The sequence below is a fragment of the Paracoccidioides lutzii genome (genome assembly GCF_000150705.2).
Source record: "Paracoccidioides lutzii Pb01 unplaced genomic scaffold supercont2.1, whole genome shotgun sequence".
Classification (NCBI taxonomy): domain Eukaryota; kingdom Fungi; phylum Ascomycota; class Eurotiomycetes; order Onygenales; family Ajellomycetaceae; genus Paracoccidioides; species Paracoccidioides lutzii.
This window is the reverse complement of record NW_015440947.1, coordinates 1089247-1105516: the sequence shown is the minus strand read 5'-3', so window position 1 is coordinate 1105516 and position 16270 is coordinate 1089247. Positions and strand designations below refer to the sequence as shown.

Here is a 16270-nt window from a genome sequence, read left to right as displayed (position 1 = left end):
AGTTTTATAATCTTGTAATTTTAAGCTTTTTCAGTTAAATAAAAGAACTTAATTATAAATATATAATAATTATTTTTATTTCTTATTATCAGCTGTTAATATTTCATCTTTGTATTTTCAAACTTATTAATATTCTCATATATTTTTTGCAAATACTCAAATATCTTCTTTACTGTTTTAAACTTCTCAGGGTGATCATTTCTCATTTTGAGATTAGATATTTTGTAGATTTATCTGTGATGTTAAGACTCTCTACACTAGCTTCTTGTCCTCACACTGCTTATTATACTACTTATCAAAGCATTTTAGAATTAGATTCTCTAGATTCTCACACTTACTTACTAAAGTACTTATTTTTATACTGCTTATCAAAGCACTTTAGAATCAGCATCTTCTAAAGAATCAGTATTATCTCAAATTTCAGCATTCAAAATCAGCACAGATCATCACTTCTCAAAAATCAGTTCTTTAGCATCAGCACTTTCTGAAGAATAGAATCAGTACTTCAAGAAGATTCAGATCACTGCATTGCTAATTTTTTATTTCATGAAAGATTATAGATAAAATCTATTGCTACTCATTCATATATATAAATATTTTAAATCTTTAAAGTTTCTTCAAAAGATTCAATAATTAGCTACTATTCAATTCTACATATACATTTTATCTATTGCTATTCTCTTCTTTTTATAGTACTTGCAGTATCTATATATCTACTCTTTTATAATTTTAGTTATAGAGCTTCTCATACTTTCTTTTGACACTTAGTTCATTCATCTTAGTATCCTTATATTATTTTTCATTTAATTTTTAATATAGATAGTATAGTTTTCTTTGATTAAAAAATGATCAATATTGATATTAGTTTATATTTTACTTATAAAAGTTAATTTTTAAATATCAATTCTTTATTATTAATAAGATACTTAAAGTTATTAATATTTATAAATTATTATACTCTCTGTATTTTTGTTGATTTAAGTTATAAAATTAAGAAATTTACAGTCTGCTGTAGTATATTTTATATTTTTATCAGATTATTTATCTACTGATCAAACTTATTTACTCATCTTTACTTCTTATTTCTTTTATTTTTAACTCTGCTTAGAGTTTGGTATATTTTATTTATAAGACTGATAATTTTTCAATATATTTACTTTAAATTCTTTTTAAATATATTAAAAAATATTTTTTTTAAATATAAATTCTCTTAATTTTATATTTCTTTTAATCAGAGTTATTATATCTCAGTTTGATTTTTATAAACTATCAGAATTTTTAACTATTTTTAATATTTTAGCAGTTTTTTAAAAGATTTAAAATAAAAGTAATAAAGATTTAAGAGATTTTTTATTTAAAAATCTTTTTTAAAAAAAGTAAAAAAAAGCAATTGATAATCTCAATATTATATTATAATTTCAATTTAAATACAGATAAAATAGATATTTAAATATTAATTAAATAAGCTATTTTGATAAAATATTAAGATAATTTTTAAAAAATTAAATTTAAAAAAAACTCTATTTATATATCTGTTTTTTTTATATAATTGTTTTTTTTAGTATAATTGCTGGACAGTTACTGTATTTACAGAGTATTTATTTATAAGATAACTGTAAAGTTGATTATTATATCATTATTAAACAATTGTAATTGATTTTTTTAACTCAGTGATTTTACACTATTAAGAAGTATAAATAAAGTTTATTTTATACTATTATATTCAACATAGTCATAATCACTAAGAAGCTTATTCAGATATGAGTTATAGATATAAATATAAATATAGATATATATCTAGAATATGAATATGAATATAGATATAAATATAAATATAAAATTTATTTATTTAATTTTTATTAATTTTTTTTAAAAAAAATTTAATATTATATTATGATTCTATTTAGATTTAAAATAATAATAATATAAAAGTTTTAATTTATTTATTTAACTAAATAATTATAATAAGAATATTAAATTAATAATTATAATATAAAATAAAATAAATGATTAAATATAAAGAAATAATTAAAAATTAAATTAAAGTAAATTAATTTTAATTTATATTATAAATAGCTATGTTGTAATAAATATTATAAAAAAAAATAATAATAAATGAAAATATATATATATATAATCACTGAATAAATCTTTTCAAGAATTTCAAAAAATTTAAAAAATTTATATATATAAATAAATATTAATAAATTTTACTTTTAATCTTTCATAAAATAGAAAAATAATAATAAAATAATTTAATTCTTTAAAAAGTGCTGATTTTGAAATGTTAATTTTAATTTTTCAGAAAGTATTAAATCTAAATTACTTATTCTGAATCTTCAGAAGCTGCTGATTTCTAAGACAATACTAATTCTATAAAAAATGTTGATTTTTAATGAAGTTTTTTAATAAATAATATGATGACAAGAAGTTAATATAAGATGTTTTGACATCATATTTTCAGAGTAATTGTGAGATGATTGCTATACTGTTGTTAGACAATTGCAATTATTTTTTCAGCTCAGTAATCTTATATTGTTAAGTAATTTAATCAAAGTTTGTTCTACATTGTCATAGTAACTTACTACTGATGAACTACAATATAAATATTTTAATAAAATATTGATAAATAATATTATACTTTAAAAAAATCTAATTTCTGAAAAAATTTTAAAATAAATTAAAAATTTAATTTTTTAAAAATTTTAAGCTATATATATATAATAATATCAATTGTTGAACTTATAAATCTCTGATATAAAGAAGTAATCAAATCAGGTAATATTTATGAATTGATTTTACAAATAATATCTGTTCTTTAAAAGGGAGGAAGGGAGAATGGATAATCAACATTTTTTGTTCTGAATACACTTAATAGAAAACTGTATATCACAAACATAACCACTTCCCAGATAACCACGTTGATCTGCTGTGATTTAGGATTTGAAATACGAGGTATTTTTATTGCAAGAGCTATCGTAGCAAATGAAAGGCTAGCATCTGCGTAGTAGAGAAAGGTTAGAATATCCAAATATGAATAGGTTTTCTGGACGCCTATTGTGAGGGAAAACCTACAAATTGCAGCAACTATTTGTGTTTCAACGCCTAGTTGAGATAAAAAGCCAGGGGCAAAATAGATGATACCACCTTTTCCATCCCCAGTTACGTATGGTACTTTTCTTATGTGGTTGAACATATGTCCACTGGTGAAAAGGAGAATTGCAATCAGACTTAGTGCAGCCCACAGGTTTCGACTTTGAATGACAGGCAAAATATATTTTGACAACACTGTGAAGAGGGTTACGACACCCAGCAGTAATGTCGTCATTGTTGCGATTCGGCCATAGTTTATCGGGCGAACGATTGAGGGTTTATGCCCATCTGGTAGGTAGCGGTTCATCCAATTATTAATCTGGTCTGCGGAAAGTGGCCTTATTATCGTAGAGTTAGAAAATGGATGGAAATTAGAGTGGAAATGTAATTTCTTACCCGTTGAAATTATATTGGATGGGAGATGCATCAGCTTTTGCTGCGGGGCCAGCAGAGGGTGGAAAGAATAACAGAACGGGTGCAGTTTTAAGCATGAGCTGCCAAATGCAATTGTCAATTATCGGAAATAGGTAGATGGTATGGCATAACATTTACATACCTTCTGGAAGGTATCCCTCCCCTTTGAGAAATCGAGAGTGCCAAATAGTAATTTGGGAGTATCCTGCCGGGCTCCCTTAATCCAGCTCCGAGCAAGAAGCTCCCACTCCGGCTGAATTTCATGGCAAAGCTGACACCCATACCTCATGTCTCCAGCAGTTAGAAGTACAGCGACATGGTAATCGCGTGGGTCCGAGATCAAATCATTGTAAGTCGAATCATTAAGCACAATTGGTTTGACCGATTTTGCTAGAGTTTGGTAGGTTTTGTATCGGTCGGTAGTAGATATGGCAACAGATAAAGATATTATCAAGCAAAAAAAGGTCGTAAATATTGGCAATCCCCTCATGTTGACTCCTTTCTTCTTCACCCTCTTCGATGTTTAGAGAGAAACTCGCAAAGTTGGTCGCAAAGTTTGGTTAGAAACTGCTCAACGGAGGTTGTAGTTATAACCAAGTGTCTCTTTATCGCTGTTCGGGTAAAAAACTGTCACGGATCTCGGATCACGGTAAAACTAATGTCCGGGCATTGTTTACTCTCCCTGCTCAGCGTTCTTAAAAGGATACTAAATACTAACCCAAACATCGCGGTCATAACCACCTATACGCAACTGAAGGAAAAAGATTCAACGCTGATGTCATTGTCAAAGCAAAATAATTTATCAGCTCGACATGAGGTGGGCCAGTTCCGCGGCATCTTCTATCGTCTTCTCTTGCTTACAAAAGACCTTTATTAGTCGCTCTCAACTCGCACTGCGCAGCTTGAGACAGAATATGAAAAAGCTCTTTGCCAGACCGAATTAATAGTTGGGAGTGAGCAAAACCGGATCCTACACGTTCATTTCTTGCTCGCGGATCATGATAGAGATTCCCTTTATTCTGAACTGGAGGAAACGAAAGGCCATCTGGAGAGAGCAGAGAAAATAGGCTGCGAAGCGCAGGAGCAGTTGAGTCAAGTTCAGAATGATGTTGACTACCTTCGAAATTCGCTCCAGGTCCGGTTACGAGAAATCGATGATTTAAAGGTAAGTATTCAGAACATCTACTTTGATATTAAAGCTAATACCCAGTAGTCGAACATACGAGAACTCCAAGCCACGTCGGCCGACTCAGCCAAACTACTAGCAGAAAAGCGTTCTATGTTGCGAGAATTATCGAATTTAAATCACGAAATCGAGCGCCTAAAATCCCAAAACTTGTCTCATCAAAGTTTGGTTTCGGAGAAATTGTTGCTTCAACGACAGCTGAGCTCGCTAGAAGTTGAGCTTCAAAGTGAAAAACGTGCTTTGGAAAAGGTACGACTAAAAGGGTTGAAACAGAGCGAAGAGGACAACAAGAAAAGTATCCGGCTGGAGGAGTTAACTAAGGAGATCGCTAGAGAGCGGCGGGAGCGGGAAAAAATTGAAAAAGACATGAAAGCTGAAGCTGTTGAGTGGACTCGCCAACGAGCGGTGTTCGAAAACAAGTTAACTACACTCCGAAATAGGTTACGTGGATCAGAGGATGAACTAAGGCAATTTAAAGACAAGAGCAACTTAGATGGCCCTCCGCTACTGGAAGATGCTGGAACATCTCATAGAGAAAATAACCAGAGACGTAAGCGGAGCGCTTCTAAGTATGAGCCAGACATAACAATCGACACACCCAGAGCAGCTGCGCATCCTCAGAAAAATACCAGACTTCCGACGATACCTGGCGAAAAATCAACGTTCTCCACAACACCATTTTTGAACAGAACTAGCACAACAGCAGAATCTTCGGACACGTCCAAGAGCGATGCTGATGAGAAGCCCGCCCGTAGGCTGCCCAAACGGATCGAAAACGATATCGATATGCATGACCCTCCAAAGCATCGCAAATCTTACAATCAGAAGGCCGCGAAGACAACGAACTGGAGACGTCCAACAAAGCCACAAGAAGAATGCGCTAAGGTAGTTTCAGATGATGACGGTGCAGTTGATCAACCGGGACAATCACAGGCCGACTCTTCAATCTTGACGACGCATAGAGTGGCTGGAAGGAAACGGATATTACTTCCAAAGAAACCTGAAAGAACATTGTTTGACGATGACGACGGTTTTGAAGATTCCAACAAGGAGAGACGGCGTGTTCCAGGAGGGTTCCGAGCTCTCGGGGGAGGTCAGTTTGGGTTAGGTGCGTCAGGTCGACGGCTTGGGAGTATAAGAGGATTGGGCGCTTATACAGGGATCTCTCCTTTGCGACAGAATATTCGCACTGCAAAAGATTAAAAATACGTTGCGTATATGTGCTGTTTACTTTCTAATGTCCTTGACACATACCCTTAGCCACGTTTGCTTGAACTATACCAACCTGAAGTAGCTTGTTAGCATCACTTTTATCCAACTAGAATGATCGTTTCGCGATTTCCTAGAGAACAAATACAATCTTTCTCTTTAATAGCCAAAGAGCGGGCTTGATTTTCAAGGTCCCACACATACTAAATTATTGGTGTAGCCGATATATTAGACTGATTCTATCAGATTTCAAATGTCTGCAGGCTCAACAGTCCTCTTTCTGGATGCTTTCGCCTCACGTGATATCATGACTGCGACCTTCGAAAGGGAGGTAGGTCATTCGGTTTTACATTTTTCATTTTTAATTTTAACGAACGCGGGTACTGCAAACATTGAAACAAGAGCAATTCAACCAATACTAGGTAACCTGTATCTGATATAACCTCAAGTACCTATGAAACTGTGCGGCGTCCGCACACTCTACCGTGCATGGTTGCCAACTGGCGAAAATTGGCGGGTGCAACCTAACCAAATATTTGAGTTATCTATACGGCATTCCTCTTCCAAGAGATGGCAGGCCCGGCAGGCAAAGGATAGATATTCGAGAGAAGCAATAGTAAAGGGATTGAAAAGCCGTGCTGCTTTTAAGCTCCTCCAGGTTTCTAACCCCTCCAATGTTATCGGTCTTGGAAGTCGGACTGACAGAGAATCTTATAGATCAATGACAAACATAAAATATTCAAAGTGGGGCAGAGTGTCGTGGATTTGGTATGAATCAAAGTACCCCCTTTTACAACACGCTTGCATATTAACAGTGATGCAAGGGTTATGCCCCTGGGTCTTGGTCACAGGTCCGTTATCCCCGCCCCTTCTCTCTTTCAAGCTTGAAATACTAATTATCTTCTTCTAGGTCGCTGTCGAGCTCACACAACCCAACGGACGTGTGGTCGGGGTTGATATTATTCCTGCTCAGCCCCCGAAAGGTGTCTCGACGATCCAAGGAAATTTCCTTTCACCGCAGGTGCAAGCTTACGTGCAAGAATTCCTTCGGAATCCTAATCGGGGAAGAGTGCAACGTCTCAATCACTTCGAAAACACCGATCCTGATTCCCAATCAATAACCGGTTACCAGATCGAGGAAAGCGAGGGGTATATTGATCGAGAACGGAGTGCAAGCTCGCACATAACCCAGGTTGGCGGGGACGCGGAAGATGTCTCCGATACTGCTATGGGAGATAAGACGGTTGATGTGGTTCTAAGCGACATGTCTGCCCCCTGGGATCAAACAACTGGTTTCTGGAAGAAAAGCCTTAGTGACCCATATCATAGGATGATGAACACGAGCGGAATGAGTTTTCGAGATCACGCCGGGAGCATGGTATGATTTAGACACCCTACCGCTGAAATTCGTTTCCCCTTTCGTTGTGTTTAATTAATAATTTAGAAACAGGATCTCTGTAGGGCGGCACTGGAATTCAGTTTCAACGTCCTAAAAACAGGAGGCCATTTCGTTTGCAAGTTTTATCAAGGCGCAGAAGATAAAGCACTCGAAAGGCAGTTGAAAGAACTTTTTCAGACTGTCCATCGAGAAAAGCCCGAATCTTCTCGCAGCGTATGTTTTCAGAATACTTTATAATCTTTGGTTGCTCTCTGACAAAATTTCTATCAGGAATCAAAGGAAGCATATTTTATTGGTCTAAGGCGGAAACATAACGCTGTCAGAGACGCCGTTCTCCCCCCATAACTAGGATCTCCCTTCAATTGTACCCGAGTTTACTTTTAATATCTGGCCACTTATCGTAGATGATCATGAACAGAATTTGCATGGTCGTTTCATTTCTAATATCCTATATTATCTCCCCATCACCTTCTTCAAAATCGCTCTCGTCGAAGTCGATTGAAGCCGAGGCTTCTTCTGCTGCGCGTTGGACCTACGGAATTTAGTTGCGATTCTGATGTGATTCCCGAACTGAAAACTCACCTCCTTAAGCCCGCTTAGCTCTTCAACATAGCCACTTTCATTCACAGCATTTTTGACGAATTCCCACTCATGTTGCCTGTATGCGTTAATTATATTACCTGAACAAGCACTGCAGCAATTATAGCTCCTCCCTGATACGACCACGTTAGAAAAATTAGACAGGAATCCCCTAATTTGGTGAGGTATGATCCCAAGAGGATGATAAGAGCGGTTCTCGTCAGAGCAAGAGGATGCAGGAGCAGCTGGTCCGTCTGGATGCTGCAATACGGAGACAAATAATTCAACCAACAAGGCTGATGCGATCGCAGCGATACCAGGGCGTGTCACTGTACACTGTTGGTCCAACGTCTGATCCTTGATAGACTTATAGATGAATTAGCACACACACTACCTCCACGAGGCTAAGGTTGACGACCTACATCAGCGGGAGCCACAACGTCATTGCAAAAGTAGCATCCCAGTTCAGTTTCCGGTGCCTCACTATTTTCGACGCCGTGACGCATTACAACGTATGTGTCAAAACCTAGCGCTGCATTCATCACTATTTTCCCCGTCGCTTTTCCCATAACCGTCGGTAACCAACGAGATTCTCGAGTATCCAATAGCACGAATATCGCGTCGTGCTCGTGAATGAGTCTCCGAAGTTCCTCGAATTCACGTTCTGCTTTCGAGGCGTCTGTTATCGGATGGCCTGGCATCGGCACTGACAGCACATGACCGGAAGCATCAACACCTGGATAAATTTCCGCAAGCGCGGCGGCAGCACGATGCGCTTTCTTGGCGCCTCCTTCCAGGCAATCCTTAAATTCGAAAAGAGGTTGTCTCACTGGGTTGGAGAAAGACACGGTTCCGTTGTCTACAAATGTGATCTTTCGAACACCCCATCCCTATGGCTTTTGGATTAATCTTTGATAGAGACCCAATAAATTTAGTCATACTCACAAGCAAATTCCGCGCAACGTAGCTTCCAAGAGTTCCTGCACCTAGCAAAAGGCACTTTGTATTCTTTATCTTCTTGAGGTTGAGGTTGGGGCTGATCCTCCACTTCATAAGTTTCAAATTTAGATCGACGGATTGATCAGCCAATCTATTATATGTATTAGCAGCGGTGTATTTGAGTGCTCCAATAACAATATAAAAACTTCGGACCAACCTTTTCGGGTCCATGTATTCTGTGAGATCAATGATTCGTCCAATAAGTTTACCCGCGGCGTTTCGCTCCCACCCGGTGACTTTAGGCATAGTGCTCTCAGATCCAAGCTGGGTTTCCTCATGTTCAGTTTGGGCAGCATCTGATCTCAATTTTATGACGATACTTCGACCTTGATCCCTTTTTGATTGAACATCACGATATCTGAGAATTTGGACTTGACCAAGCTTCCAGCGCTGGCGTACCAGAACCAACAAATTCCTTAACATCCAACCTGGTGCGTCCGGGTAGTTCGAGGGATCAGCGAAACATACGAAGCAATCCTCAGCCAAAGCATTGCGGAAAAAGCCCGTTTCGAAACCTGAAAGGGATGAAATTTCCCATGAAAACCCAACTTCTTTAGCAATTGGAGAAAGTGGCTTTTGATTTGTTCCAAGTTCTCTGCTAGAACGAGTGTCGCTTGGGAGATCGTTGACATGATGTCTATACTTCCGAGCAAGAAAGAAGCCGTGTTGACGGGCATCCACCCCGTATCGCCATGTTTGAACAGCGTCAACTAGGGTGGAACTTTCGTTGCCCGCCAGATGTTTAGGTTCTGTAACAGGGTTCCACGCTGAATGGATTGCTGGGAAAGCAAACCAATACAGAAATTTGTATTTCTTTAAATCTGCGAAGGAAAGCACAACAAATGAGACTAGCAAAGATGGGCAAGAATAAATTGTTCCATCATTAATAGCGTCCCATATCTACCCCAGATATAGACAGTCAGCAACAAAGGAGGATACTTTAGATGCTGTGAGTCCGGGAGGGTTGCGTACCGTCTTCCCCGTTTGAAGTAAAAGAGCATTCTTGTCTGTATTGCGGTATTCTTCAATGGTGTTAACATTTTTTATCATCCCTTCTCCTCTATAGAGCCCTGCGGGCACCCTGCAAAATCATGAGTTTACATACTCCGTAGTTAATAAATGTTAGCCAGAAATGCTCCAACTTACTCATCTCGGGTCAATGCGGTCCCATGGATTTGCATGCGACAAGAAGACTCCGGAGGATCGGTAGATTTGATCTCGTAAAGACCAAGAAGCTTACGAGCGGAGTCATTAAGTTTGTCATGGTTTATTTTCAATGAGGCCAGGGATGTGTAGAAGGGAAGCTCTATATTAGAGATGAATGGTGAATACTGCATGTTGGCGATAGATGTAGTTAAAAGTTGATGGAATGGAGATTTCGCTTATGATAAATAAGCAGCCAAAGATTGTTCGATTCCCAATCTCAGTTCTCGGCAGGTGATCGATCGTGGCCTCGTGGGAATATCAGCTGTTGGATGATTGAGAAACAGAGCAGTGATTCCATAACAGAATTACTTTCCATACGTATACGTACTGTGCATAGATCTCCATAAGGATTGTCAAACGTTTCAAACTGAATTATGAAACTCCGCAAAAGAGAATCATATTAGAGCCTATAAATCTGGCTGGTAAGGCTCTCGTCAGAAGGTTGTGGCTGTTTAACCCCAGAAACTGCAAATACCCCCCACCCCGGAACGCAGCCTCCCTGACAAGTACTTTAACTAACTATTACTGCAGTTTGCGGAGTAACTAAGTTACGTCACGCCCGGAATCCCAACCAACACCGCTAGCTAGCTCCGTGGGGTTAGTCAGTTCGCATGGTTGGATTACAGCTGTCGGTACTGCAATGTATACAGTACAAGTACCGTACGTACTTTCTATAGTTACAGACGTTTGGCTCGCGAGTTTCTCCCGCAGTCACCTGACCTGTTTACATTTCAAGCAACTGTTGGCAGGAGGACAGCTGTTGAAGTTTTTCATCAGTCTACATCAATGATATAAAGTATTGTTTCCTAGCTAAAGCTGGGGAACCCTTGTGCATCTAAGTGTCTCCTTGATAATCACTATTTTGAGAACTATTTCTCCCTCACGTTAGATTCCATGACAATCTTGGAAGAGTAGTTTCTTAAGCATAGGTATATATTCACCCAATTTTCTACTCAGGGATTATTCTGTTGGTCTGTGACAATGTTGCTTGGTCTATGCGGAGGTCTGTTGCCAGAATCCTATTATTTATACATCTTGTTCTCACGAAGAGCAAAGGAAGACTGATGTAGCAGTTAGGAATATGTTCCGGAAAACACTCTGTTTCTGAATACTTGATCCAGAAACATGGATTCCGGCAACTGCAGCTCGCCCGTAAACCTGATCTTCTGGATGAAAAGGAACTTGCCCTATCCTTCGGAAATCATTCGGTTAAAAGCGGGTCTCAGATATTTCAGACTGTCGACGAGCTTCTCAGTTTCGTGACTAAAAATTGGCGGGAACGATGGGTTACTACCGATATCTGGGATGAGACAACTTTGGAGAGGCTCCTGATGAGACCATATTTTCTTCTGGTCAGCGTCGATGCCCCGGTTAGCCTCCGTTGGAGCCGCTTCACTGAACGGTACACCAGATCCACCATTCCTTGCATAATACACCCGTCAATGCTAACAATATCAGGTCTTGGCGTCGACAATTGGATCCCCCTGATCTTGAAAAGTTCGTCCTCTGGAACGACAAGCATCTGTACGACAGGGATATTGGCATAGTTTACATGACACACCGTGCCCAAGTTCGATTGTTTAACTCGTCCTCTTCATTGCATGAATTGCATGCAGCCCTGGATGAACTAGATTTAGTTAGTGAACATCGCCTGCGCCCTGGCTGGGATCAATATTTCATGCAGCTTGCTTCTCTAGCAGCTCAAAGGAGTAACTGCATGAAGCGACGAGTAGGGTGCGTTATCGTCCGAGAAAAACGAGTCATCAGTACGGGATACAATGGCACTCCTCGAAATACAAAAAACTGTAACGAAGGCGGATGTAAGATTTGCTCTAATGTAGAAGCCATATTGAGCCTCTACTAATCACTAACAGGTCCTCGTTGCAACTGCGGCGAAGGTGGTGGTGCTGCGCTGTCTACCTGTCTTTGCATCCACGCAGAAGAAAATGCCCTACTGGAAGCAGGGCGTGAGAGAATAGGCGAAGCGGCAATTCTATATTGCAATACGTTAGTTCCCGCAAGTTTCATCTCTACATACACGAGAAGAGGACTCTGACTATCTTTCCTACAGTTGTCCTTGCCTGACGTGTAGCGTGAAAATTGCGCAGCTCGGTATCTCTGAAGTGGTCTACTCTCAAAGCTATAACATGGATAAAGAAGTTTGTATCCATTCCGTTTATCATACCTGTGCAATGAGTGACTAACGCGTCTCAGACCGCATCAATTTTGGAGGAAGCTGGAGTGAAACTTCGACAATTTTCTCCTGTGCGTCATGTCTCCCCTGAAGTCAAATTTTCTATATCTTCTAACAAAATCCCTAGCCACGAAATGGGTTAATTTACCTTCAAAGGTCAGATATCACTTCTTCTGATCATGAGGTGTTGAATTCGGAGCCTATTATATGATAGTGGCGAACTTGTTGGTTTGATTTGTTCCTTTCAGCTCAATTTCAGGAGTTTTTCTGACAATCATTCCGTGCCTTGAATATATCAAACTTAGATCGCAGAATATGCTATTATACCTTTCTCCATTCGACAAACGATACAGTGGGGAGTAGCTCCCTAGTATACTGTACGTTCCTACCTCAAGTACGGTAGGAGATACTAATGAAAAGCTTTGAGTAGAATAAATTACAGGTCGTAACCTTAATACGCACAATTATTGGTTGGTCATGTGTTTAACTGACTAGCTGATCGTTTTAAAGTTTCTCCAACGTCTGACTCATTCATGACCTTCAGGGTAGATTTCAAGGATGTTTACGCTGATTATACGCTTTGGAATCTCTTGACAAACACCACCAAGCCAACTCACTAGTAGTGCAGTGGTTTTTTTCTTTTTTTAATTTATTCTAATTTTTTTTTATATTTATTTATTTTCTCATACACAATGCCTGTTGTTCATCTGCTGGATTATGTAGCGGGAAATATTCGATCCCTCGTTAACGCCATTGAGAAGGTTGGTTATCAAGTTGAATGGGTGAAGTCTCCAGATGACGTGCAGAATGCGGAGGTCAGTAAAGTAATCCTTAGGCTGAGGAGGTCTCTCTAACATGGGCTCTTTTTCAGAAACTTATTTTGCCTGGTGTTGGCCATTTTGGGTACTGTTTAAGCCAACTCTCAAAGGGGGGATTTCTTGGGCCAATAAGAAACCATATAGCTTCTGGCAAGCCATTTATGGGCATCTGCGTTGGCTTGCAGGTTCTCTGCGAAGGCTCTGCAGAGGATCCAACAGTATCGGGTTTGGGGTTAATACCTGTCCGTCTAGCGAGGTTTGACTCTTCCTGTAAGAGTGTCCCGCACATCGGATGGAACTCGGCCAAATGTCCCAGCAAAAGTCCAGAGAAATATACCAGTTTCTATGGGCTTCATCCACAAAACAAATACTACTATGTTCATTCATATGCGGCTCCCTACAATGAAAAGGTGCTTGCGGACCAAGGATGGGCAGTTGCAACCGCAACGTATGGGGATGAAACATTTATTGGTGCCATCGGCCGTGATAACATTTTTGCAACACAATTTCATCCTGAGAAAAGCGGCAAAGCCGGCCTCCGCACACTTGAGGCTTTCCTGAATGGGCAAAGTATTCAAAATTTGGACGCCCCTTCAAATTCTACATTTGTTAGTGGTCTGACAAGGCGAGTCATTACATGTTTGGATGTCCGCGCCAATGACAATGGGGACCTAGTAGTAACAAAGGGCGATCAATATGACGTCCGGGAGAAGAGCGGGTATGAAAGTGGAGGCCAAGTCAGAAATTTAGGGAAACCTGTTGAGATGGCGAAACGTTATTATGAACAAGGCGCGGATGAGATTACTTTCTTGAATATTACTTCTTTCCGAAATTGCCCTGTGGCAGATGTTCCAATGCTGGAAATTCTTCGGCGAACGTCAGAAACCGTTTTCGTACCCCTGACAATCGGAGGCGGCATTAGGGATACTGTGGACACCGATGGCACTAAAATTTCAGCGTTGGAAATTGCGACGATGTACTTCAAGTCTGGGGCTGATAAGGTTAGCATTGGATCAGATGCAGTTAGCGCTGCTGAGCTCTACTATGAAAACAACTGCAAACTCAGCGGTGGCACCGCAATCGAGACCATCTCGAAGGCCTACGGCAATCAAGCGGTCGTTGTCAGTGTCGATCCTAAAAGAATTTATGTTAGTAAGGTGGAAGATACAACCCATCGGACAATTCGAACCCAATATCCGAATGAGGCCGGCCAAGAATATTGCTGGTATCAATGTACCATTAAAGGAGGCAGGGAAGGCCGGGATATGGATGTTTACCAGCTTATTAAAGCAGTAGAGGCCATGGGGGCAGGAGAAATCCTTCTTAACTGCATTGATAAGGATGGGAGCAATAGCGGGTTTGATATCGAGCTCATCAATGATGTGAAATCTTTTACAACCATTCCGGTTATTGCATCGAGCGGTGCGGGTAACCCCAGTCACTTCGAGGAAGTTTTTAGGAAAACTACTACCGACGCAGCTTTGGGAGCTGGCATGGTAAGTATATCATTCTGAAATTGCACTCTAAATTATATATACTAACGTGTTCTACCAGTTCCACCGAAATGAGTACACAGTGAAGGACGTTAAGGAATACTTGACATCCAAAGGGCTTCTCGTCCGTGAGAATGAATAATAAACTCAGGTGAGATGGACCACGAAAATAATGTTCACTGTAACTGCAGCTTGGCAGATCTAGGAAATCTTCAAATCTTATACTACCTTCTGCGTATCTACGCATGAAGTTGTTCAAGATTTGATTCAGTTTGTTCAATAGATCCAATAGACACTCTTGCTGCAATCCAAAACTGCAGGAAAATTCAAATGGGATTGAAATAGTTATAACGAGCAGTTAATTAGCATGCCATACACGGGCTCGCGGAAACAGAACCCAGGTACACCCATAGCCCAACAAGATACAGAGCAGAGTGTCAAATAGCGATCTGAAGGGAATCAACCTTATATAACCTAGGTCCTTGGGTAGAACTACCTGGGTAAATCATGGATATTCTCCCGTCCAATAAGATTTATCGCGTGGAACCAAGTTTATGTCTGTGCTTTCTGAACTTTCTGTACTGTATGTACTGTACAATACGTACATACATACATACTCTAAAAGGAAAGGTTCCGATTCAAAAGCCTGCTGCTGACTCACCGATGCGGCTGAGCCCTTGGTTCCCTGGAGTTGACCTCGCTAAAAGGTGTAGCGGCGCCCGCCTGGGTGGCGTTGCCCTAGCGACCGCCCCGCCCACACGTGATCGCTTGTATGTAATATAGCAATAACCTAGCTAGCTCCTCCGAATAGAAGGTTCAACCATCCCACAGGTTATAGCCTGGATAGCTGGTTTTTAATAAAAATCGCGTTAAGAACTGCTGTGTACATGTCTGGATGAGTTCACCCTCTGATCTAATGACTGGACTTTCTACCTCTTTAACAGAGAGAAAGTGATCTTTATGATTGCATTCTAGAGCTGTTGGAGTGTTCCCATCACTAGATGAGGATGAAGAATTAGAAGGCCCAGAGCAGGAACCAAGTTCAAACCACACCATGGATTCATCAAGCTGCGAGCCTGGTGAAACGCCTGCTCCCAAGTCTATATGTGAATCCATGGCAGCTAGTGAAGGAACCTCAAGCCCCCAGCCTCAAATGCCTACTTCTAACATGAGTGGTATGATTACAATGAGTGTAGCAGATTTGTTGGCCTTTTGCCAACAAATGACATGCCAGAATGCTTCAAATATCAACAATGATACCTCTGTGAATGATTTCAAATCTCAGATCCATGAATATCAAAAGAATTATAAGGGGTTGAACCTCTAGATTTGCTCTGGCTGGCTGACTCAGCTTAGCCATCATTTGCATGTGCGCACATGATCATGCTACGCGAGCTTGCTTAAGCCTGAGTTCTCATCTCATTCTTTTCTTCCCTTTCTCAAGCAATTCATCCTTGTTATATAGGAGGACTAGCCTCTAGTTCTTAGAGCTTAACTTTTTACATTACAAATTGCTTCACTTCTTTCATTGATAGACTACTGAGAGCCTTAATTCTGTATCATGAAGCTTAGCAAATGTGCTGACATATGATAGACTATTGAGAGTCTTAAATTCTGCATCATGAAGTTCAGTGATAGCACTGATATATAAATAGACTGAGTTAGCAATCATGCTAACAA

The 16270-nt window shown here is 39.5% G+C and overlaps 6 protein-coding genes across 6 annotated transcripts; 4 read left to right on the top strand and 2 right to left on the bottom strand.

Moving 5' to 3' along the window:
- Nucleotides 1-2322: 2322 nt before the first annotated feature.
- PAAG_00290 (oligosaccharyltransferase) lies at nt 2323-3997 on the bottom strand (the record flags this gene model as incomplete). Its single annotated transcript, XM_015843968.1, has 5 exons — nt 2323-2356; nt 2898-3000; nt 3076-3431; nt 3490-3587; nt 3650-3997. 5 exons carry the CDS (start codon nt 3995-3997, stop codon nt 2323-2325), a joined length of 939 nt encoding a protein of 312 aa, XP_015700303.1.
- Nucleotides 3998-4165: 168 nt separating this feature from the next.
- PAAG_11082 (hypothetical protein) lies at nt 4166-7646 on the top strand (the record flags this gene model as incomplete). Its single annotated transcript, XM_015846790.1, has 9 exons — nt 4166-4324; nt 4385-4672; nt 4721-5825; nt 6352-6560; nt 6620-6670; nt 6727-6753; nt 6813-7280; nt 7353-7514; nt 7572-7646. 9 exons carry the CDS (start codon nt 4166-4168, stop codon nt 7644-7646), a joined length of 2544 nt encoding a protein of 847 aa, XP_015703594.1.
- A 103-nt stretch (nt 7647-7749) lies between these two features.
- Nucleotides 7750-10216, bottom strand: PAAG_00287 (autophagy-related protein 7; the record flags this gene model as incomplete). Its single annotated transcript, XM_015843967.1, has 7 exons — nt 7750-7833; nt 7884-8246; nt 8303-8770; nt 8826-8970; nt 9037-9779; nt 9852-9960; nt 10026-10216. The coding sequence occupies 7 exons, from the start codon at nt 10214-10216 to the stop codon at nt 7750-7752; spliced, it is 2103 nt and encodes a 700-aa protein (XP_015700302.1).
- An 850-nt stretch (nt 10217-11066) lies between these two features.
- PAAG_00286 (deoxycytidylate deaminase) lies at nt 11067-12422 on the top strand (the record flags this gene model as incomplete). Its single annotated transcript, XM_002797701.1, has 6 exons — nt 11067-11088; nt 11163-11487; nt 11544-11905; nt 11960-12092; nt 12157-12244; nt 12300-12422. 6 exons carry the CDS (start codon nt 11067-11069, stop codon nt 12420-12422), a joined length of 1053 nt encoding a protein of 350 aa, XP_002797747.1.
- Nucleotides 12423-12971: 549 nt separating this feature from the next.
- On the top strand, nt 12972-14732 carry PAAG_00285 (imidazole glycerol phosphate synthase hisHF; the record flags this gene model as incomplete). Its single annotated transcript, XM_002797700.2, has 3 exons — nt 12972-13094; nt 13151-14593; nt 14652-14732. The coding sequence occupies 3 exons, from the start codon at nt 12972-12974 to the stop codon at nt 14730-14732; spliced, it is 1647 nt and encodes a 548-aa protein (XP_002797746.1).
- A 365-nt stretch (nt 14733-15097) lies between these two features.
- PAAG_11081 (hypothetical protein) lies at nt 15098-15917 on the top strand (the record flags this gene model as incomplete). Its single annotated transcript, XM_015846789.1, has 3 exons — nt 15098-15140; nt 15216-15360; nt 15566-15917. The coding sequence occupies 3 exons, from the start codon at nt 15098-15100 to the stop codon at nt 15915-15917; spliced, it is 540 nt and encodes a 179-aa protein (XP_015703593.1).
- Nucleotides 15918-16270: the final 353 nt, after the last annotated feature.